The sequence below is a fragment of the Saccostrea echinata genome, unplaced genomic scaffold (genome assembly GCF_033153115.1).
Source record: "Saccostrea echinata isolate AGI-Se365-2 ecotype Australia unplaced genomic scaffold, CSIRO_AGI_Sech_v1 ptg000009l, whole genome shotgun sequence".
Taxonomy (NCBI): domain Eukaryota; kingdom Metazoa; phylum Mollusca; class Bivalvia; order Ostreida; family Ostreidae; genus Saccostrea; species Saccostrea echinata.
The window spans coordinates 5,513,129-5,538,794 of record NW_026889758.1 but is presented as its reverse complement, the minus strand read 5'-3'; the positions used below and the strand labels follow the sequence as shown (position 1 = coordinate 5,538,794).

Below are 25,666 nucleotides of genomic sequence, written 5' to 3'. Positions count from 1 at the left end.
GCAAAATGAGTATGTAGCAAACCCTTTTATTGGCATAAAAAGAAGTGAAAAATGAATACCCGGTAGAAAAATGACTGCATACACTTACTGAAATACACAACAATTCTACCTACATTACACTACTTGAAAATTTTTGGTCACAGGTTATGTTCTCTTTAAAATTTTTAAAAACAACTTCTACTTTATGCCATTTGGGATTTTTTTTTCATGAAATGGGAACTCTGACATTACAATACTTGACACAATTTATTGATAACATAACAGATTATTCTTTTCAATCAATCTGTGGAACAGTTTATTTTTTCACAGGTATAATCCCTCAGGTGTTCCTTCATTCTTCCTGTATAACACATTTTCTTTAGCTGATTTAAAATCGTCATTTGTGACCTTCATTCTTCGCTCTCTAAGAGCCAGAAGTCCTGCCTCTGTGCATATGGCCTACAATAAGAACATTTTGCAGGAATCAAATGATAGAGTGAACAAAATAGCAAACAAGTCACTCACACAAACTTTCCTGTCCTGCTGCCCACAGTAAATATTTTCATGTGATTTTTTGCTTATCATCATTATTTCATAAATAATCAAAGGGAATACCAAATATCTTTTGATGAACTTTGAGCACAAGCAAAGGTACATGGAATTAATACCTTGATATCTGCACCTGAGAGATCATCTTTTGCCATGACATAATCATCGATGTTGACATCTTCTGCTAAAGTCATTCTGTTTGTATGGATGGTAAAGATTCTTCTTTTGGTCTTCTCATCAGGAAGTGGGAATTCTATCTTGCGGTCAATTCTTCCTGGACGGATCAGAGCAGGGTCAAGAGTTTCAATTCTATTGGTTGCCATGACCACCTAAAATTTGCAATATAATATATACCCTTCAGTAAAATTAAAAACATCAACTGCAATGCCATTATGGGTGATTTATATTCTATAATATTCAGATCTCCGTAAGAAGTGACAACGCACCTTTACATCTCCTCTGGAATCAAATCCATCAAGCTGATTCAGAAGTTCCAACATAGTTCTCTGTATTTCTCTTTCACCTCCAGAATTTGAGTCATATCTACAAATTAATCATCACTCAACTCAGTTTCCAGTCCCCATTAATCATATACACATGTACATAGGCTTCAAACAAGTACCTTCAGATCAAAATTACAAGGAACTAGAGGAGTTACCCCCCCCCCTTTTCGAAAAACATCAATGTTTTAATTACGTATCTTGTGATAAAACATACTAAAAATGTTACTTTGATGATATCCTTCCCTCATCTCAAGCAAATTTGTATCTTTATAAATAAAATCTAAAATTTACATCCAATCAAATTTTAAATTGTATCTCTCACGATTCCCTATGGAATCACTGAGATTATCATTACCGGGGATTTTGAATTGTCTTATCTGGTATGTGGAAAGAGCATGTCAAGATTTTGTGTCATTATTTTCCCATTAATGTAGAACCTGTCATATAACGTCATAGATAAGTTGTTCACTAGGTCTGAGCAAATACTAACGAAGCCACAATAATGTGAACTCAATACAACTGTATTGAAGGAATGCAAAATTGCCAAGAAATCTTCAGCTACCAATCAAATAGTGCAATATCTTAATTATCTGCCATCAGAGACTTAGATTAGTTTCAGATTGTGTTTGCAGTACTATCCATTATGAAATGATATGTATTTATTTTCTATCTCATATACTAAAATCATTTCCTAATTATTTATACATACAAGTATCTTTGATGGTTTGTATATTAAAATATTTTCCTATTAAAATCATGGATTTTTTACATAAAAATTCACATTATTTCATTAATGTTCATGTAGTAAATCTGAAAGTAACCCTATAATAGTCATATAATCATTGAATTTTGTGTTTCAAAAGTAAAAAGGTAAACAAGTGTAGTACATTTAATAATAATTTAAAAAACAAACTTTTTCTTTCATTAGTTTGCAAGGAAAGGTAAATATATTAATCACTTTTCATATTTATTTAGGTGTGTTCTTCATCATAATTAAGATAGACACTTTTGAAAAATATTTCAAATACATGTACAGGATCTAGATAGACTCAAAATCCTTTACCAATTTTAGTGCATTTGCCTATGTTGGTATGTGGGCTCAATCTTTTATGTCAATTATAAAAAAAAAAAAAAGAAGAATTTATTCTGGAGTAAAATTGCTGACTATTGTTTATTTCGTAAAGTCAGTTAATGATGATATTTGAAAAATTATATTTTGTTATTTTCTGTCTTGTTCTTGTGACCATGTACCAGTAAAGATGGCTGAAAGTGTCTATTTGCAGTGTATTTTTATCAATCCAAGTAGCACATTCTGCAGTATATTCATTATCTTAACAAGCTAGTGCTAATTGGTTGAAAATCCTATGACAAAGACTATTTGACATAGGTTCTACCATATATTATTCTTGTACATGTATGTGTAGTACTAATTTTTTTTAATTCAGTATTTAGCTATGATTTATTTTATACCTGATTCATTGATAAATAATGCTTCAATTTTATTTTTATAAATTTAAGCATCAAAGAGAAACCTTTGCATATAAATTTTTTGAAAAATGGTTCAAACAGAAAAAAAAACAAGTGACAATTATTTCACAAAGCCAGATGAAAGTTCTCATGTACTTAATGACACAAAATCTATGAATCTAGATTATAAATCTGCATAGCCTGACACTAAAGAAAGGTTTCGAGTAATTATGACGCACTTACAAATTTATCATAACTTTATGTGAATACGAAGAGATTATCTCTTGCAATTTTCTTTTTATAGATTTGTTGTATTCTGTAGCACCTATGACTGCTGATAAATTGATGATATTTATTCTCGAGATAAAACTTTTCACATCATAATATCACACAATTGTAAATATTTAAAAACAATGTACCGTTTTGTTCCAACAGCATCTATTTCATCAATAAAGACAATAGAAGGGGCATGTTCCTCTGCCACTCGGAACAATTCTCTGACTAATTTTGGACCATCACCCTAAATCAAGAAAGCACAAGAACAAAATTAGATGCAAACCATAATAATTGTAAATTACAGTCCTCCTCATGTTCAGCAGAGGGATGCTCACTGATAACAAGAGGCCCATGGGCCACAACGCTCACCTGAGTAACTTTGGCCTTGCTGTTTTTCACCTGATCCCCCCCACCCTTGTAGTACTTATTGTGGCCCCACCCTACCCTCGGGAGTCATGATTTAAACAATTAGAATCTACACTACCCCAGGATGCTTCCACATAAGTTTCAGCTTTTCTGGCCTACTGGTTCTTGAGAAGAAGATTTTTAAAGATTTTTTCTGCATATTTCAATGTAAAACTTGGATTCCCTATTGTGGCCCCGCCCTACCCCCGGGGGTTATGATTTGAACAATTTTGAATCTACACTACCCAGATTGCTTCCACATAAGTTTCAGCCTTTCTGGCCCAGTGGTTCTTGAGAAGAAGTTTTTAAAAAATTTTTACTACATATTTCAATGTAAAACTTGGAATCCCTATTGTGTGGCCCGCCCTACCCCGCGGGGGTCATGATTTGAACAATTTAGAATCTACATTACCCCAGGATGCTTCCACATAATTTCTGCTATTCTGGTCCAGTGGTTCTTGAGAAGATTTTTAAAAATTTTTAGTATATATTTCAATGTAAAACTTGGATTCCCTATTGTGACCCCGCCCTACCCCCCGGGGTCATGATTTGAACAATTTAGAATCTACACTACCCCAGGATGCTTCCACATAAGTTTCAGCCTTTCTGGCCCAGTGGTTCTTGAGAAGAAGATTTTTAAAGATTTTTACTACATATTTCAATGTAAAACTTGGATTCCCTATTGTGGTCCCGCCCTACCCCGCGGGGGTCATGATTTGAACAATTTAGAATCTACACTACCCCAGGATGCTTCCACATAATTTCTGCTATTCTGGTCCAGTGGTTCTTGAGAAGATTTTTAAAAATTTTTAGTATATATTTCAATGTAAAACTTGGATTCCCTATTGTGACCCCGCCCTACCCCCCGGGGTCATGATTTGAACAATTTAGAATCTACACTACCCCAGGATGCTTCCACATAAGTTTCAGCCTTTCTGGCCTACTGGTTCTTGAGAAGAAGATTTTTAAAGATTTTTACTACATATTTCAATGTAAAACTTGGATTCCCTATTGTGGCCCCGCCCTACCCCCGGGGGTCACGATTTGAACAATTTAGAATCTACACTACCCCAGGATGCTTCCACATAAGTTTCAGCCTTTCTGGCCTAGTGGTTCCTGAGAAGAAGATTTTTAAAGATTTTTACTACATATTTCAATGTAAAACTTGGATTCCCTATTGTGGCCCCGCCCTACCCCCGGGGGTCACGATTTGAACAATTTAGAATCTACACTACCCCAGGATGCTTCCACATAAGTTTCAGCTTTTCTGGCCCAGTGGTTCTTGAGAAGAAGATTTTTTAATGACCCCACCCAATTTTTGTATTTTCTTGATTATCTCCCCTTTGAAAAGGACTTGGCCCTTCATTTTAACAATTTAAACTCCCCTTCACCCAAGGATGCTTTGTACCAAGTTTGGTTAAAATTGGCCCAGTGGTTCTTGAGAAGAAGTTGAAAATGTGAAAAGTTTACAGACGGACAGACGACGGACAACGGGTGATCAGACAAGCTCAGGTGAGCTAAAAATTGTAGTACATAAAATATTGTTTGTATGCTATTTTCTTCTCTGGGTTGAAAACATTCTTGTGGAATCTTTCAAATGAAAATTAACTCACCAAATATTTCTGAATTAATTCTGACCCAACAACTCGTAAAAATGTCGCAGATGTCTGATTAGCCACTGCTTTGGCCAATAAAGTTTTTCCTAAAAAAGAAAGAAAAAAGGTAAATAAAGTTCTCAGGCCCACTCATTGCAATTTTTTTCTTATTGTCAATAAAATAAAGCGTTGGTAATGCTGAGACCAATCCAGGAAATTTTTTTTTGTAGTTTTGCACTTGATTTTCATTTCTGATAGCCACTTCGTATAAATGTGGACATTCACAGGATACTTTGTCCAGGAAAAATGATATAATTGGTAATTTTTTGAGATGTTAAATATATCTACAGAATGACTTCAGTATAATTATGAAGGAAGGATTTTCATTGTTAATTTCATAGAAAAATTCCAGACTAATAAATTGCTCCCACATATAATTTATTGTTGATAAAAAGAAGAAAAAAAAGCCTTCCGTCCTCACCTGTTTTTAAGAAAATTGGCCTGAGAACCATAATTTAAATTTTACTTAGCCTAATCATTCTTTGTATGAACATCTCATTTTTATAATAAAATCATTTTACACATAAGCATGGAAAAAGGTCTTATTTTAATCCTTGCATAAAAAGATAACTTTCTGTTATCAATTTACAGGTATGTCTGAGAAGAAAGTTTGATTTCCCTAATTTTAATCAAAAAGGCTTCATTCACATTCCAGCAGTCAACATTACTTTAAATAATATTTATATCTTGCCTGTTCCCGGGGGTCCATATAAAATGACTCCCTTTGGAGGTTTGATGCCCATTTCCTCATAATATTCTGGATGTGTGAGAGGCAGTTCCACTGATTCCTATACCAATTAAAACAAAAGAAATTAGTGTCATGAATTGAGTAATTTTCATTATGATTAATCAATAACAAAATCAATTTTTTAGAGCATTAGTGTTTTTCACAAACCTAATTTAATAAATTTTTCCTTGTTCCTTAAATAGTAAAGCATCAAGATTTACCTTTATTGTAAATTAATGTTTCAGTATGAAAATTCAATGGAATGAAGATTTGCATTACGGAAAGACCAATCAAAAGAGACTTATGAAAATATGAAAGCAATATTTACTGATAGCGAAGTAAAGGACATGACTGAAGCAAAACAAAAAAATTATAATATACAGGCATTTACAAATCATTTCAAGATTAATCTCTGAATTGACTGAACAAATAATTGATTTTTCAGGGCAGTTGATACAAAAATTAATCAGAACAACATTAAAATATCACATCAAGATTAATATACAGTCTACAGCAGTGTTCAACTGTTAGTGATATACATGTAGTTTACAACAAAAGACAATCATTTGTTTTTTTTTTTTTCTCAATAAGCATCATTTTAGAAATTGAAAAAAACACTAAATGGAAATTTGAAGATAAAGGAATTTTGTTTTGTTCCCACCTTGATTTCTTGAATCTGCTGGTCTAGTCCTCCAATATCTGCATAAGTCTCCTGGGGTGCTTTCTCCAGCTTCATTACTGTCACCATGGGATCTGTGTCATCTCCTAATACCCCCACCACTGCATGTACCTACAGAAATGTGGAGTTATAGATTTATAGATACATGTACAAATAAATGTATACACATTCTGACACGGTTAAATATTTCAGATAAAAAATTAGACAATAAGACTTACTTATTGCTTAACTAAAACCAAACATTGGATATTGTTAATGTGGAAGGGTTTGCATTGAATAAAAAAAAAACTTTGCAAAATAAGAAAACTGCAAAATGAACTGCAATAATAAGTCTTTTAAATCTTAAACACTTCTTTAAATTTCCATAAATATGTGTTCCAGCTGCTATACATAAAGTGAAAGAATACTCATAATGTAATTTTCAGCTTTTCAAATTTCTATACCAGGCAGATTTTCATGTGTCAACCTTAGACAGATATTCACTCTATTCAAATTTTCTGACACCAAACCAAACATCAGCATATCAAATGTTAATATTTTGTATAAATCAGTATTACAAGATATACCTTGTGGTTTAGGAGCACTGAACAGCCTGGTTCTAGTTGGTCTTTGTCTACAAATGACAGGATACTGACATAATGTTCACTTCCAACAGAAGTAGAGACAATGGCATGGTTATCATCTATGATTTCTTCGAGTGTACCCACAGACATTGGAGATCCTCGGAGTTCATCTACCTTTGTTCTCTCTTCCTGTTGAATAACATTAAAACTGTCTACTACTCAGGCCAACAATAAAAAAATGATTTGTTTGATGTACTCCGACCGACCCATTAAAATTGCCCCTACCCAATCATTTTTTTCAGTACTTCAAATTCTTTTTTTTACTTAAATAGATTATTTGTATTGATTTAAAAGTTAAGGTCTATCAATTTTCTAAGATACTTTTCAGATTAAAAGATTTTGTATACAGAAATAGATATTGTCAAAATGTTAGAAAATATTTTTAAAAAAACACAAACCTACCTACCTACCCAACTTCAAAAATGTGGGTCGGAGTACATGAACAAAAAAAAAAAATTATGATGGCCTCAGTAAAATTAGATCCATAAAGATTAGTTTACATCTTTCAAGACACTAACTTGACATCAATGACAAAGGAAAAATATGATTATATTGTCCAATAATTAATAGTTGTTACTTCTTGCTATTTTGTGTCACCTCATGTTTTTCTTCCTGCGGTTTGAGTCTTTCCTGGTTCCTTATGAACTCTTCCTCCATTAAAAGGTAATCTTTGATCCTTTCCAACTTCAGAAGTTTAAGTCTGCATCGTGTATGGGGTGTCACTGTGGATATAATAGTAATACACTGAGGGTCTCTTTAATGCATATATAAAAATTAATACTGTATGTTTGTTTCATAAAGAACAATTATCATTATGTGTCAAAATAGACAGCAATGCTACCTGAATTGAGGGCCTCTTTAATTAAGAGCTATTACGCCTTCATTCCAGATTTTCATTCGCATTGACCATAAAAAAGACTGCTTATGATATGTATTACATTTACATTCTATCTACAATTTTCTCTTTTAATAAATAAAAGGTTTTGTGTCCTTGATTTTGATGCTGATTTACATGTTGTAAATATATTTGTATTAACAAAATTAAATGTATATAGTGTGAAAAGAACGCTATATCCACAATGATCAAATCTTTCTCTAACATATTATTTTCATTCATTTCTAAATTCAAATATATTTATACAATTGACTAGTGCATAGATAGGCATTATTTCAAACGAATTTCTTTCAGTGTTATGCTATATCCATTTTTTAACATGTAATTTGAATCCATAGTCAAATATTTTGGGTTTCCATTGTTCAAAATTAAGTGGAAATACTTGCTAAATGTGACCATAAATTTATTTTAGTGTGTGCAATACAATATATGCTCACACATTTTATTGGTAAGTTCAAGTTTGAGTTTCTATCTTATAATCTTCTGCATAAAACATTTGAATTACAGATATTTAGGGCCATTTTGGGGACAGAATCCAGCCACAGTCCCAATTGGAAATTTGTCTTTATTTTCCCAAATTGCAGAAGAAGTTTTCCCAAAGAAATCCTTACTGTGTGATCAAAATCAGTTTATTGCATGTTTCTCAATGAAGTTTAAGCTGGTTTTCTTGGTCAGTCACTTTAGCTTCCTTCAAAATTAGATAATTCATATCACTATTGTGCTTGATGTTATTAAATATTTACTACATAATTCAAACCATAAATATTTTTTTTGAGTTGTTATTAAAAATTATTTAAGTAATATAAAGACAGCGACAATTATATTTGACAATTTGATTAGGATTTCTCAAAAGCCCATTAGTCTATTTGACACTGAAATACTCAATTCTGAGGGTCAGCCCCCATCCTAAAGTACTGAAAAAAAAAAAAACAGTACTGATTGAAGTAGTTCTTACATTGGACCTGAGCTTAAATTTACCTTTATTGAATAATTCCTGAAATTTGCTAGTGAATTGTCAATTTTGCTATTATTCCTTTTTTGACACTAACTAGTTTGCTTATGGTAATTAAATTAAAGTTAATATTGAACCATTTTTTATGTTTATCCATCATACCTTGTGGTAGTTTACTGGCTGTGTCAGTTTTTTATGTTTACCCATCATACCTTGTGGTAGTTTACTGGCTGTGTCAGTTTTTTTATGTTTACTCATCATACCTTGTGGTAGTTTACTGGCTGTGTCAGTTTTTTATGTTTACTCATCATACCTTGTGGTAGTTTACTGGCTGTGTCAGTTTTTTATGTTTACTCATCATACCTTGTGGTAGTTTACTGGCTGTGTCAGTTTTTTACATTTACTCATCATACCTTGTGGTAGTTTACTGGCTGTCTCAGTTTTTTATGTTTACCCATCATACCTTGTGGTAGTTTACTGGCTGTGTCAGTTTTTTACGTTTACTCATCATACCTTGAGGTAGTTTACTGACTGTGTCAGTTTTTCATGTTTACTCATCATACCTTGTGGTAGTTTACTGGCTTTGTCATTTTTTTTATGTTTACCCATCATACCTTGTGGTAGTTTACTGGCTGTCTCAGTTTTTCATGTTTACTCATCATACCTTGTGGTAGTTTACTGGCTGTGTTCAGTTTTTTATTTTTACCCATCATACCTTGTGGTAGTTTACTGGCTGTGTCAGTTTTTTATGTTTACTCATCATACCTTGTGGTAGTTTACTGGCTGTGTCAGTTTTTTATGTTTACTCATCATACCTTGTGGTAGTTTACTGGCTGTATCAGTTTTTTATGTTTACTCATCATACCTTGTGGTAGTTTACTGGCTGTGTCAGGCCCCTTCATCTTCTTCTTCTTTTTGCCAACTCTCGTTGGGACTGGCGGCTCATACTTCTTTTTCCTTTCCTAAGTAAATTCAATTCATTATGTTCAATTATAAAAAAATTGTATTTATTCATCTTTAGATACTAGTTATATCTACACCTTTTAATCTACATCACATACCTTGTCATCCTTTTTCTCACCCTGACCCCCTGCTCCACCTCCTGCTTGCTGATTTCCCTGTAATTTAATCAAATATTATGCAGGTGATATTGTTCAATTCTATCTTTTCTTTGATTGTAACAGAATCTGACACATCTTTGACTACTTCTCTCTGTTTCAAATTTTTCACGATATATTCTTTCAAATCATTGCACGAGATACAGTGCAACAAAAAAAATGTATAACTGTTTAAAAATGCACTTTGCAATGTAAATAAAGGATCAATGAATTTTCCTCAAGTGACTGACTCACAAGAATCAGAATTTGGGGAAGAAGGGGGGACTGTTTATATGGTCTTTTAATGTAATCACTCATATTATCCAAATCATAAAATGATCAAATTTCAAAGACATCCAAATTTTCATTAATTCAATTGAGAATATATCTTTGAAATTCAAAAATAACACGTCAACAATATTCTCCTATTTTATGCTAAAAGTAAAAGTCTGTTTCATAGTAGCAGTGATATGATTGAGAAGCCCAAGAGAAGGTCAATGTGACTATGGCAATATTGTTAAAATATTTAATGGGCCATCAGCAAAATGAATGGACCATCTATATACGAATATTCCAACCAGGGACCTATATACTAACAGGGACCTATATACTAATATATAGGTCCCTGATTCCAACTGTGGCGAGGGCCTGTACAGAGACACAGATTATTCTAACTAGAATCAGGAATGAAACAAATTCTTTGCGACTAAAAAAATTGTAATAAAAAACACATAATGATAAACAAACTTGGGGAAAAAAATACATTTTATTGTAATATGAATTCATAAAACATCGCTTTCTGATCTTGCTTCTTTTGTAACCCCCCCCCCCTTTCCACAAATCGTTTTCTTGCTTTCCATTGTTTTCTTTCTTAAAGTATATCGTTATAGAAAATATCAAAAATTCTACTTAACAAAAATGGTTATTTTTTACATGAAAACAAAGATAAGACCTACTTTTTGGTTCCTGAAACTATGAAAATAATCAAAATTGCAACTCACCATTCTCTGAAACCGGATGTATGTAAATTTTAATGTCGATCCCGATCACATATCAAATGTACTATGTGTTTTCGAAATTAGTGATAGTTTTTACGAAATATTTTTTAAATAGAATGATTATAGTTGGAATTTTTTTTTTCATCAAAGGACAATAATTGGTATTTTCTTATGTTATGTGCGGTTTTTATGAATAATTTACCGTTCACTTTGTATACTTTCTGTCGGTTGCTAATGTTCAAAATGAGTGCTGTTGAAAACAGAAAACCTAGCTATTAAATGTTGATCTATATTATCAAAGAATTGCCAAAGTGGTGATACGTCTGAAACACTGAGTATCCCACTGTCTACTTTTTTTCACATGTGACAAGATATTGAAAATGGAAAGGAATTCAACAACTGTTCAACAGAGGGAAAGAGCTTGTAGTTAGGGTCAGAAAAGTAACCCCATTTTTGTACACTTACTGTTGCTCTTATTTAGCAAATATCTCAGCCTTCTATGATCATTAAATGTTAGTTTACTTGGCATACCATCTCTTTTCCTTATTAACTGAATTACTCTTCTGTTTTCAGTATATTTTGTACCACACATTACAAAGTAGATAGTGAAATACTCAATGATTCAGAAGTACATGTATCACCAAGTTTAACAATCCCTTAGTTATACATATCTTATATAGACGCTATGTTTTCAAAAGCAGTGATTTTGAACAACAACACAAACAGGAAGTGTATAAAATAAATGAGATGTTATCCATAAATATTGCATGTATCATAAGAAAGTAGTGCATGGGAACTTATATTAACTATTAATCCAATGCTTTCGATAAAGGTATTGTCCTTTCTGACATATTTTATTTCTTAAATAAAATCTGCAACATGACGACTTTTTTTAAGAAATAAAATATGTCAGAAAGGACAGTATTACAAAATATTCTCAAAATTCTCATAATAATTTCGGGGCACACTATATAATCCGAACAAGTTGCAAACTGCCATGGTGTCATTTTCCATTCATTGTTTGTAAAATTTAGAATCGATGAAATAAACATAAAAAATGATAACAATTTTTCGATTAACAGATATACGACATATAGGTAAATTAACATGGTCTATCTGTTCCTCTCAAAAAATGAAAGATCAAGGTGGACCTTTGTTTCTTTCTCCATCTGCATATTTTTTTCAGTTCTTCTGCCTTTTTTCCTAAAATGGGGGACATAAATTCTCTGAATTAGCTTATTGTTCATTTTATTCAGCACTCGTCTTTTCCATTTAATTGGATGTTATGTCTAGATTCCTGATACGTACATATATAGAATTTGTTGGGTGGGTGTCAATGCATTGAAGCTGTCCTTTAAGATGTAAGACGAATAAATGGAGAGTAAATGATGATTAATGAGTAATGATACAATTTATTATAGATTGTTTTAAAAATCATTTTAGAGTAAGATTAAATAATTAAATACACTCTATGCAAACATGTATTTTCCCCAGTGTAAGTAAACAACATTGATTTCTGTACACTTAATACTTCATTGTCTTTTATTACTTGGGATATATGACAGGTACTGTCTATTGGAAATAAATAACATAAACTCAATATATAAACCTTAATTTGTAAAATATTATTGTCCAAAAGTTAAAATGAATGAATAAATAAAACAAGCTATTTTTGAGAATTTGTGAAAAAAAGAAAAGGGTGGAAGACGTGAAAAAATGCTGATAGAGAAAGACAAAAAAGGTCGACCTTCAGCTTTAGACGTTAAAGTCAATAGGGGTCTATTAACGAGGTCCGCTCCTGAGCGTTTGAGTAGATTTTTGTCTTAACCTATATTTCAAAAAATCTGCATAATGTTTCAGTTCTTACAACAAATTTGGATTTTACAATACCAATTAAACGATATTCAGTTAAAACTCCATGTTTGAATTCCATGCCAAAAGCATTAAGTGAGGAACTATATTTTGTGGCGGATGGATTTTTAGAAGAAAATGATCATTTTTTTCTCTTTCGAAAATGATCATTTTTTTCTCTTTCGAAGTATTTAAAGTATGTTAAGTTTGGATTCCTATTTCTCCATGCAGCCTGCACACAAAGTTATTCTGTGCCGTGAACTGTTTTATGCTGGTCCTAAATTATATATTAAATAAACTATTATGAATTCTATCATCATGTTTGATAAATATAGGAAATATATTTCGAAAATCAAGAAAAAAATAGCCCTGACTTAAGCTTAAAATTAGCACTATTTTAGAAATATATAAAAATTAACATCACAGACCCCTACTTTTAATTTCCTTTTCTGAATATCGCAGCTATGTTAAGGCTTCCCGAAGCTTTAAAATGCGCTCAAAAAATAATACGTCATTGCGAGGTCGGTTTTAGTTTTAATTTATAAGTATTGAACTTAAGTACTCCCAATTTATATAGAGGTTTCCTCGGCTATATATTAACATATTTGTTATGATATCACATGACTTTGTTGATCACGTGACGGTCATTTATAATTATTTGAAGTGTTCCATATAAATCGCTTCGGCGCAGCTGATTTACACAAAAATTATTAACATTTTGTTATATAAATAAACTCATCGTATCCTTGTGTATCCGAAATGTGCTTGGGAAAAGTCACAGTATTACTTAGATACAAAATATTTCATGAAAAATTCAACTTACCTACAAATATGAGGGTATTTTCCACACAATATCGTAATCTGTATTAAAACAAAGCCAACACACATTTTTCCCAAGCAAGATTCAGTTAGAGAACAACCTCTTCCTACATATTTCCACAGAATTTCTCAGATTAACCCTCATTAATCACCTGCGCCAGACTCTTTTATACACACAAAATAAATTCTACCTCCAACCACGGGTATAAAACAGAGTACATTTCAAAAGTTTATTTTTCATAAGCATTTTGAACATGCTGAATTTCAATCAAGGGTAGGTAAGCGGTGTATTTTTAAAATATTCGGACATATAAGACTTAAAAAACCTTTAACGACCCCTGAATTTTGCAATAGCTATCTAGTATTTTACATGCAGTTTGAAATAAAGTTTTAAGTTCATGACACTCTCCCCGTCATAACACCTCAAGTTTGCAGTGACTTGACGTCATTTTCCATTATGACGTCATATTTTGGTAGTTCAGAGATGTGAAGGCACAGAATGCACTGTGATATTCGTCGGGAAGCCTTAACTTGCCTGCGATATAAGATACTTTTAACCATTCTTCTTAAATTCAGTAAAATGTCATTACTTTCAAATGATTTTATTGCTTGTTGAAAATTTTAATGTCAGAGAAATGATATTTTTGAGTGCAAAAAGGTCAAATAATTGAACATGCGAAGTAATTTGAATTTTTTTTGTTGTGACAAACTTCAATGTGTCTATTCAAGATAAAATAAGACTGTGTTTGTTCCCATAATTTATTTGAATAAAAATTATTTGAGGAAAAACTTTAAAAATTGATTTATGTGTAAGAAGTATTTACAGTGCAAAAAGGTCAAACTAAATGCTCTGTAGCATCAAAAGAAGCGCATTGACCCCCCCCCCCCCCATTTTTTGTTTTGATTTTTAATTAAGCTATGTGTGTAGATTCTTAAAATATACTTGATAAAAAATTCTCATTACTTTTGATGACAGGATCCAACCTCCTTAAGCATTAAGTTAGAGAGATCAAGACCTTATGTTTCATTGCAAATAGAGAGAACAGGGATAGTACTAAGTTATCATCTGAAAACTATGGATGCAAGATATCAATTTTTGACCTTGGTCTTTGACCTCAAAATTAATAGAAGTATTTTTTTTAAGGTCATATTAACAAAAGCTATAAAATTTTATTGCAAAACCTCAAAGAGAAATAGAGTTATCACCAGGAAACCAATTTATGCAAGATATGAATTTTTCACCTTGAACTTTTGACCTAAATATCAAAAGAAACCTCTTTAAGTCATTGGGACTTATAATACAAGATTTCAACATAAGATTTCAATATAAGATTGAACATCTGGAAACCATTTTTTGCAAGGTATGGATTTCTGATTTTAACCTTTGATCTTTTGACCTAAAAATCGATAATGGTCTTCATATAGTCACTAAGAGTTATGATGTAACATTTCGTTGAAACAGCTGAGAGACACTTCATCTGCATGGAAACCATTATTTTGCAATGTATGAATTTCTGACCTTGACTTTTGACCTTCTAACCACAAAATCCTTAAAGGATCTTTCTTAAGACACTGAGAGTTATGATATAACTAAACTGAAAAAAGCTGAAAGAGACATAAAGTTATCTTCTGGAAACCATTTTTTGTATGAATTTCTGACCTTGACCTTTTGACTTCAAAATCAATATAGTTCTTTTACAGGCAATAGGAAGTTGCTGTATAAATTTTCATTGCAAAAGGTCAGAGGCTCTTTGAGACATCGTCCGGAAACAAAAGTGTTACATGACAGACGGACGGACAGACCCAAATGAATATCCCCCACTTTCAGTGAAAAAAAAATAAGAAGTGTATACTTACATTCCACATGCACTTTTCTTATACAGCGTACGGAAAGCTCTGGCACAAACTTCCGCCAAAGTTTGTTTGTACATGTACCAAACCCTAGATGAGACCTCGACAGGGAGTATGGCTCTGGCATTGAAAACACTATAACACGGACGAGGGGGTAAAAAAATACCTTATGATTATTTCGACGTCACAGACGTTGGACACCGTGCAAGTGCAACAACATAAGCAAAAATTAAAATTCAACTATTGTTCCGAGGTAATGGGGAATGCTATTGTCCCCATTATCTCGGGACAATAGTTTGACCGTTCTCCTTATAGTCGTGAAATAAGTGTATACTGTTACCAAACACTTTGACTGTTTCATGATATGCAAAAACATTAAAATGAATCAAGAAACAGTTCAAAATGCCTATTAACTACAATTTATATAGTAGGTTAAGTAATAACAGTAGCTGTTGGAGTGGCTTTTCCATTAATTATGAATTACCCGTTACAGGGGTCTTGATATAGAAATCACATTTGCAGACAAGACAGTGGTTACATTGTATAAATGTAAATTTAAGCACTGAATTATTTTTTTGAAAGATGTAGTCTCATCACTGCCAGGGGTCATAAGTCAACACGTTGCCATGGGAACGTGTTAACTCGGGACCCCTGGCATTGCGAGGAAGAGTGTGAAAGAATATCAAAATAGTATTTTGTCACAGTGTGAAAGAATATCAAGTGTGGCAAAATTCGAGATTTTCCTTCCCTTCACGAAGAATGTTGCAAAAAATACTCCCTGAACTGTTGGAAAATAGAGTAAAATAACAATCCTGAAAAGTTTCTCCAAATATATTTGTTGAAATCCATGTTTTTATGACGTCTCAATCGCTCAACTATGATGTTACAGCCTATGACTCTGAACATTACAAGACAGCACTAGAGGCAAAGGGAAAATCAAAGAAAATATAATAAATAGAACCATAGGTTATCGACTATGAATTTATATTCTTTAATCATAATTACTTATGAAAAACTCAGTACATCTGATCACAACACGAAAGTCAATATTTGAATGTAACTGTTTAATGTATCAACAAAATAAATCACCTGAAATGTTCGTTAACATTACAATTGATAGAAGTATCATCAACAAAGTCAGAGAATACTGACTAAATTTTCAACCTGATTAAAATCAGATCCTTTGATCCGCTCACATAGTTCGCTGTAGCGATCTATGTGAGCGGATCAAAGCATCTGATTTTAATCAGATTGACTAAATAATCAGCTTGCACATTTAACTTGTATGTCTCCTGGATAGGGAATGTGAAGTATAATGCTACCATATAATGCCACATGGGACCTGTAATGTTTACATTGCACGCGCACTGGTATATGAACATGAAAACGAAACATGAACACAAAGGATTAAAGAAAGTCCTCTCAAAAGCTTCTTAATAGTCTAATTACAAATCTGTGCATGTCATATAATATAAAATAGATAAATATTAATCCCGTAAGTTCCAAGTATAGCATTTGATCATCTATACGTATATTTATAACAATTCGTTAGAAGGATTAAAAAAAAAACAAAACAAAAAATAATCTCCGTGTGCAAAAAGTACAAGTGAAAAGGTCCACCTCATTTAAATTATTTTATCTTATATAAAAATCAAATTGCAACTTATGAAGGTGAAAATAAAACCCCTCAATAATGTGCAAAATCAACGGCATAAATAGCCTTTATATATCACAGAAACGCTTAGAACATTAGTGACCATAAAAAATAACAGGTGTACAGAAAAGTGTCGTCAGATGATGACGTAAAGAGCTGTGTACGGAATTCGTGACCACGAAATCATAAATACATATATAAATTGATCCTTATAATATCATTGAGCACTTTTGACTGTAAATATTTACAATATGTAAATAAATAGGACTGGTGAATGTTAAATCTTCGTATATGAGGTAAAATCATGACCTTCAAGAAGTGGAACACCCTTGCTTTTGTTTCTGCGTCTCATTATAAAGATGGCGACACAGATAACACCCACTACTGCTAAACATGCCCCTATAATAGCACCAGTTGAGGAGGTAGAAGAGCTTGTCTTTCCGGAATCTGCGCCATCGGGAGTCTCAGAATTGAACTCTGAATTAGACTGAACTAGGCTATTTTTACCAGTGTAGAAAAATGGATTGTCCTGCCAAAATAAGCAAAAAAGAAAGATAATAAAAAATTTGAATATACGTTGTAATTAAATTAAAAACCTTGCATGGATTGATCATTTAATTATTAATTAAGTCTGAAAAAATGTAAATTAATTTGATTTACTAAATTATCAATTCTAGCTTCATGATTGAAATAAAATGTTAAAGTTAAATTGAAAAAAAGGTTTTGCATTCTTTGATTTTATATATATATATATATATATATATATATATATATATATATATATATATATATATATATATATATATTCACAAATCAATTTGATAAGGTTATGCAGTGTTATGTTCTCTATATATAGTAACATACGGCAGTGGGGCATTCGATTGGCTCTTCCGGCGTCCATTTCAACCTCTTTTGTCCCACGGGTTCGATCTGAAATTACGGATGATCAAATAATATCAAATAATATTAAAGAACAGGAAAAAAACAAAATATTAAAGGAGGAAGGTCGTCCTACCATGTTGTTCCAAAGTGCCTCGGCTGCAGCCTTGTGTCCCTTCTCACTAAGATGGAAACAATCAGGGGCGAAATAACTTAGATCAGCCTCGTTGGAATTGGCCTAATTTAAAAATTAATTTCGTGATGAGATTACATTATTATGTGAAAATTGTGACAAACTTAACGATAACTTTGGCGTGTTCTTACACACATCCTTGAAAGAAGTGATACAAAAATTAAGAGGCATATTTTTTTTCAACATGTCAACCTACAATAATACACAAAGTGAATATGCATTAAAATTTAAAATGTATCAAGGTACCAGTCTTGGGATGCCTGTTTCTTCAAAGAAAGGCTGAACAACGACGGTAAAGTCGTCCTTTGTGTCGTATCTCCCGGATTCGACGAGATCACGAACACTTTTCTGGTACGCCAGTACCGCTGCTCGCATTTCCTCTCTCTCTTTTTCAGACGGGAAGGTGCCACATCGGCATAGAAAGCTATTAAATGAGAAAAACAACATTCTTTAAAGTTCCATCTACATAATTTATATTAGTTATGGTAAAAATGCCACAGAATATAAAATCTTACAAATGAATTGTATCGCAGATGAGGCCTTCATTAAGAACGTTGATGTCCGCGATGTTTAGAGTCTCTACAACGTTGACGAAGGCTCTAGGCACGTTCTTGTGTAGGGTATCTAAAGCTTCTGTTATATGCGCGATGTAGTTGGCCGTACTAAACGTCTCCTAAAATCAAAAGATCAAAATCAAATATATAGATATAATTTTTTACGTGTAATTACGAGCCAAAGTCTTTAAATTCACATTTGATTACATAATTATTAAAATTTTCATTTTTCTGACCTTGTCATCACAATAGTCACAAAGGTCATTTCCGCCGACAAACAAAGTGATAACCTTCCAGTCATTCTCAAAATCCACGCCAGGCTCCTTCTTCATTCGCTCTATCAACAAATTGGCCTGTGCTGGTATATCTCTACAAACAGTAATGACGAAAAATCAGACGCTAAGACAAGTGTATTTTTTCTATGAGCTGGCCTACTGGCAACTGCTTATTCACAAAGAATATAAACACTATAGTCATCGATATATTTATGATAGCTGCATTTCATTTCCGGCATTTTTGAAAATCTATTACATGTATTATTATTATTATACATGTACCCCCCCCCCCCCCTTTAAAAGCGGGGTGTATATGGGGATATCCGTTCCGTCCGTTACGCTTTGGGGTACACATGTCTTATCCACAACTCCTCTTATACCACTGAATAAAATTTAATGAGACTAGCTTTCACAGAATCAATGTTACATAGTACCATTGTGCACCGCCTATTTTACTTTTGATCGGACACATATTTCAGGTTTCCAGTAGCAAAACATAGACACGATCAATCTCAATCTTTCCATATTATTGAGGGGTACGCATCTCTTATCCGCAACTTCTCTTATACCAGTCCACTGAATAAAATTTATTATTTTCACAGAATCTTTGTTAGTGCCATTGTGCACCCCCATTTTTCTTTTTGATCGGACACTTATTTCGGGTCTCCTATAGCAAAACATGGACTTTGCCATTATACTCATATGGGAGACGGGGGTATCATTTTGTGAGCTCAGTGCTCACAGTACCTCTATTTTTTTTTCTTTTTCTGTATATTCACTTATCATATCCGGCATTTATAAAATAATATTTTCCAGGAGTTAAATTAAACAATTAAACTAGAGACTTTATGTATTGAAATCATTTTTAAGATTAAATAAATGAAACCCCGATATATCTCGAAAGCCAATTTCGATCGTATGTACCACAGGCACTTGTTTTGGTAATAAATTTTTAACCCATAGTATAATAATGTTATTATTATACTATGGGTTAAAAATTTATTACCGAAACAAGTGCCTGTGGTATGTACGTAAGTACCGGAATCCTGGGCTTGATTGAAAATTTGTTACCAAATGATGTAAAGAAATGCATGTGCCTGTATTGTCGAATAGTAAAAAATTACCTCTACCTCTCCATGGAAAGCAGAGGACAGCAGATGTTAAAAAATAAACAACGGAAATGAAAATAACTAGAACTGTCCAAATGGGACAAATACCCCCCGCTGGGTTTTTCACAGAAGGTACCAAATCAGTAATGTTTTCTAGATGTGAAAGGTGTTCACAATTTGCTTAAACATTTAGAGTGAAAATTTAATTACTCATTATATTTTTTTTAATGAATGAAACTAAGGTGCAGCCTAATAAAACATCAATACTAGTAATTACAGTGTTTTTTATTACATTGAAAAAATAGTTTGCAACTATCTGTATTTTTGTGAGACATGACACTCTGCAAATTGATTGTTGAAAAAAAATACCATAATTAATTATACAAAATTAAATTGATCTTAATACCTTTATATCAAACTCATTTTAAAAATAAAAGGCTGGTTCCAGTAACTATGTATTTTGACAGACATAAATTACAATTAAGAGACTTAGACAACAGAGATCTTTATTTCTTTCTGCCCAATTCCCAGGAGATATAGATAAGAAGTGCTTGATCAGAGATGCCCTAACAGCTTCCCACTCTGAACTCATTAATTAATCTTTAACTGGATGCATGTCCACTCATTACTCCCAAGGGACAAATGGATTTACACTATCTGCTGTGTAATGTAAGAACTGTTTTTTTAGTTCTAATGAGAGTTTTAAGCTGTAGTTCACATTTTTGTACAGATGTTGTAGATTCTATGTCTCAAACCTTAGACATGAACCCGAAATGACCAAGTCAATAAAAATGAAGGAAAAAAAACTATAAAATGCAGAAAAATTATCAAATAATGTTGAAAATACCAGGTGCACATCTTCATATGGTAAATAATAAGTGTAAAAATTTTCATACAAATCTATGCAATAGTCTCTAGGAACAGATCCGGACAAAACCACATAATAAAAATGAAACAAAACACCTGTAAAATGCAAAAAAATTATCCAATCATGATGAAAATACCAGGTGCACACCTTCATATGGCGAAGAATAAGTGTACAAATTTTCAGACAAATCCTTGCAACAGTTTCCAAGAAATGGTCCGGACAAAATCTCGTCTACAGACAGACAAACAGACGGACAGACAGACGGACAAGCTGATTCCAATATACCCCCCCTAAACTTCGTTTGCGGGGGGTATAAAAACGTGTCGGATATTTTGAGCATAATGCTGGAAATAAAAAAAGCAGTGTTTATGATAATCAACAGAGTTTTTGCCCACCTTGCCTGGTCCCCCGGATTAGCTACGTTAAGGTGGGCGTTCCCGCTGTCTACATCCCCTCGTCCAACGGAAAATCCTTTGATGTCAGGATTGTACTTTTTCAGGATGTCTAAATGTGATAAAATATCATATAACTACAGATTTATCAAAGGAGAGTTACCATTTGTATTAAAAACATGTCCCATCGCCGCTACTCACTTGCCAATGTGACGTAATCTTCCACCTCCTTGTCTCCACCGATACTGAATTTGTAAAAACACTCTCAAAGGTTACAATATAAAAATATATATCAATGTTTATTATAGCAAATGGTATTCTATAAAAAGAATTTAAAGTAAAGCATGCACTGGGAAAAGGGAGCAACTAAGAGAGGAAAGGGGCGCCCCGAAGTAGTATATACTGGTCCTGGAAAGTTGTTTTTACCTCCATGAGAGCCCTCTGTACTCTATAAGTAGTCCAACGATTGTTTGGGCTTGAATTCCTGTACCAGCCTAAGAGAGAAAAAGATAAGTATGTTACTAAAACCAAGGTTCAGGAAATCATTTGTTAAAACTACGTATTGTAACACTGTAAAGAATGCAATATCGACAAACCGTTATAGAATCGCCTAATCCAGCGACAACTTTAATGTCTTCTGGAGCCAAATTATGTACTGAAAAAAAAAATTACACTTCAGTTAATGTAAAATAAAAGGTCAAGTAAATGTCGAAATTATTTCAAGAAATATTGTATATCTATTATACATAAGTACCTGATGCGGCTCCCCTTTTCAGACTGTATTTTGAACAAGGAAATTCTGGTAACTTAAGCTTAAAAAACAAAATGTAGAAATTAAATATTTTCACAGAAAATGTACTAATAAAGTAGATATGCATCTGTTTTCATAGGATTTATAAAATGATACAAACCTGGTTTTTGGCCACTTGGAATTTTTTGACGTGTTCAGCAAAGAGTTTATTCAAAGTTTCGTTGTTTGCCTGGCTTAGGATAAATTCACGATATTGTTTATAGTCAGCCACTGAAAAGAAAACAAATACTAGTATGTACTGGTTACTGCAATTATTTTTGTGCAATATGCCCTCGGGCTGAGGTTCACGTCTCGGGCTGCTACGGGTAAAATAGGGGGAAAGGAGTGGGTAGATGTTTTCTATGTAATTTGTTTATCTCATTTTTCAGAAAAAAAGGCAACATTAAACAAATATGAAAAAGACTTTGATTAACAATGTAATTTTAATTTCAACAACACATTTGTAAATTAGGAAATAACATTTCATTTTTATTATCGAAACAAGTCAGAATGTTTCTGTGAATGTCAGATGTTCAAACTTAAGAACCTGGCGAATTGTGATAAAATGATTAGTCTTTTTTCTTCATTACAATGGTTTTGCCTAACTAAAATGAATTATATTTTAGAAGTAGATACATTCTATATATAGTGTTTAATCTTTTTCTCCAGGTGGCGGATCATAATATTTTGAACAGGTTTTTGCTTGAAAGATGCAAATTGTGTTCTGTTAATATCAATGAAGTCTTTCTCAGTTATTTAAAAGCCATCTGTTATATTACGTGATAAAGATTCGTGAACTGTAGTAATTTCAAAATTAAATTGTGCCAATATATTGCATCACAGTCATCCGTGTGTATCAATAGCATTAACTCTTTAATCTTAATTGGCTTTTGCTCTTTATAGAAGACTACCAGTCTTTAGTCTCACTTACACAGTAAACATACAGTCTGTAGACAAAATTAACACCCATACCAACAAAAATTCCTATAATAATAATCCAAGTTTACATAGGTCTGTTGTTAAAAGGCACTCAAGTTATGATGTCAAATTAGTGTTGACGCACTGGCGGATTAAGAGCTCCCCCCCCCCCCCCTTGTGTCAAAAATATACGTAAGTTTTAATAAATCATTTTGTGTGTGTGTGTGTGTGTGTGTGTGGCACTGGGCCCCCGACCCCAAACTGGTCTCCCCTTCTTCTCAAGATTCCTGGATCCGCCACTGTGACGGACGAAGAGACGGACACGGTGAGCACTAAAAGACAACCACATTTTGGTAAGAGTTTGGGTTTTTTTTCTAAAATAATTTTCCTAGTATAAAGATAAGACAGTTAAACTGTACCCGTCAATGAGTTACCAATATTTTGATTCTTGGAGATAGACCATAAACTGAAAAGTATCGTAATTCAGAATTACTTTTTTCTCATCAGACAACATGTATATAATTCATATAAACTTATTCGATCCATATACATATATACATGTACATCATATGTATATCAAGAACTGCAACAAAATTTCCTCCTTTTTGATCTAGCAGCCGACCACACTGGTAGGTTAATTCATTGAAAAGATTTTTTTTTAATATTGTGTAGTAAATTTTTAAAAAAATTGACCGATTAAATTATTTGTACTGTTTCCCCATTATTTACGACAGCATTGTACACACGAGATATAGGGAAATTATCGATATAATATGTAACATTATATAATTATTGCTGTTATTGAGGTAAATACGATGATTTAGCCTCGGTGAATATTTTACTTCGAAGGTTGCTACATCATTGAGTAAAAATAGTAATAATCGTTTTATTATATGATTCAAGGAATAAACGATACAAACTCATCAAGTAAAGCATGTCATCTTGTTTACATTTACTGAAGTCCTAGCCAAACGCAGCGAGAGAAGTGAGGTTTAAATAAACATAAACAGTTGTATTAAATTGGAATTTCTTAATCTATTTTAGGTGCGATGTAAAAAAAGAAAAAATAAATTTCAGCCTCGTAGCATCGATTTTGAAAGGGGGGGGGGCATTATAAGGGGGGAAAGACAACTTACCTGAAAAATCTTTTGGAAGATTAGAACCTCCCAGAAGAGGTGAATTCTCCAAAATTCATAATTATCTCGGGGCAGGGGGTTAGGGTCCATTAATTTTATGTTATGCAATTGCTCCTTCATTTTCTTGTTATTTGTCTGATCCTGGGCATTTGTGTTAGGAATATTAATATTCTGTGACACAATAAATTACACAATATATCACCCTACATACAAGTTTCTATACTTTCAAAGTCTTTTACTTGTTCTACTGCCAGGAGAGGGTGAAAAATTGAAGTAATTTGTTAAAATTACAAAAATAGATAGGTTTTCAGACGTTAAACGTATTTCAATAGTTCCAGAGAAAAATATTTTTTTCCGGGTGGGTTGGACTAAAAGTTTTTCTTTGCTTTTTTTTTTTTAAACATCTCAGTTAATTATAGTAAGTATTATGGAATTAAAGATGCTCTTCAAGATTTGAAATGTCATATCTTTAAACTCACTTTAATTTCAAACACGAACAATAAAAATATTTTGCGACCAACAAAGTGGTCACATATATATACATGTAAGGTCACATTTAAATCCTTTGTGAACAAACTAGAATATTTAACTACACGGGGGATCTAGTAGGCTATATATTTGTACATTATTTAAATACCAGTTGTATAAAATTTTAAATTACATATTGTACAGTGTAGATCATGTTATAATCTTCTGGGTTTCAGTAAAGAAAGTGAAACATGTACATTGTATAACATCTATATAAGCTTCTTTTTTTTTTTTTTTTTTTAAAAAAGTTAATCCCATCTTTTCAAAACCAGTAGATGAAGTAAGATACACAGTATGATCTATATTATATAACTTATTAAGTCGCTACGAAACACTATATACCTGCAAACTGTAGAAATATTGCCAGAAGTAAAACACGCCTGGTGTCCATTTTTCAGCTTTTGTCAGAACAATTGACAATCCGATGGAACCTTCACGTTATCAATGCAAATAAACTGATATGTACCATCACATGCCTTGATAGCAATAAAAACAGCGTCTAATATTTGATAAAGTCGTCATGCTACATGTTCTAAAAATACACTGCTGTCATGTGATTTAGGTGTTGACATTCAAAGCGGAAGTCACACTAAAAGAAAGAACCCTTTGTAGTAATAAAAAGCAGGCCTTTGTTGGCAGGAACAGTATGAAAGATTCACTTGTGACTGTAAAAAAGAAAATTTAATTAAATCCCGGAAGCAGCAATGACTTAAAAAAAGTACACAACATAGGTGGACCCAGGATTTTCAAATATAGAAGGAGGGGGGGAGGACTGAATTTTCACATCGACACATGCATGTACAATGTTCCCCCATTTTTGGTTGCCGGACCTTCTTTCAAAAACTCTGTTGAGGGCCTGTATACTTTGACAATGGTTGTCTTCGACAAGAACTCATTACTCAGCTGAAAGGGGGGGGGGGTATTTTTCAGTAAAAAAAAAATGCTTGTCAGACATATGTGTAGCATATATATTTAAATATAGTAAAAGTTTGAACAGCTATTTAAAAATAATTCTAAAACGACGTACATTTCTGGCTTAACTTC

At 32.7% G+C, this 25,666-nt stretch overlaps 1 protein-coding gene across 1 annotated transcript; it reads right to left on the bottom strand.

Annotated features, from left to right (window-relative positions):
• Nucleotides 1-227: 227 nt before the first annotated feature.
• On the bottom strand, nt 228-25,150 carry LOC133181668 (uncharacterized). Its single transcript, XM_061316226.1, has 24 exons — nt 24,965-25,150; nt 22,162-22,271; nt 22,005-22,062; nt 21,847-21,905; nt 21,677-21,744; nt 21,452-21,495; nt 21,254-21,362; nt 18,843-18,975; nt 18,568-18,725; nt 18,299-18,476; nt 17,996-18,097; nt 17,845-17,910; nt 17,306-17,509; nt 9,772-9,828; nt 9,576-9,672; nt 7,461-7,585; nt 6,807-6,992; nt 6,223-6,351; nt 5,526-5,622; nt 4,793-4,881; nt 2,918-3,018; nt 975-1,071; nt 648-857; nt 228-438 (listed from the first exon to the last, which is right to left on the bottom strand). The coding sequence occupies exons 1-24, from the start codon at nt 25,011-25,013 to the stop codon at nt 304-306; spliced, it is 2,661 nt and encodes an 886-aa protein (XP_061172210.1). The 5' UTR covers nt 25,014-25,150; the 3' UTR covers nt 228-303.
• Between the last annotated feature and the right edge of the window lie 516 nt (nt 25,151-25,666).

Excerpts from the sequence above, each read along its gene's own strand:
- LOC133181668 (XM_061316226.1), bottom strand. The coding sequence starts at position 25,013 with ATGGACACCAGGCGTGTTTTACTTCTGGCAATATTTCTACAGTTTGCA. Across the intron at positions 18,726-18,842 it reads GTGACTATTGTGATGACAAG|GAGACGTTTAGTACGGCCAA; the intron begins GTCAGAAAAATG and ends TTTTGATTTTAG. Across the intron at positions 17,911-17,995 it reads AGGCACTTTGGAACAACATG|ATCGAACCCGTGGGACAAAA; the intron begins GTAGGACGACCT and ends CCGTAATTTCAG.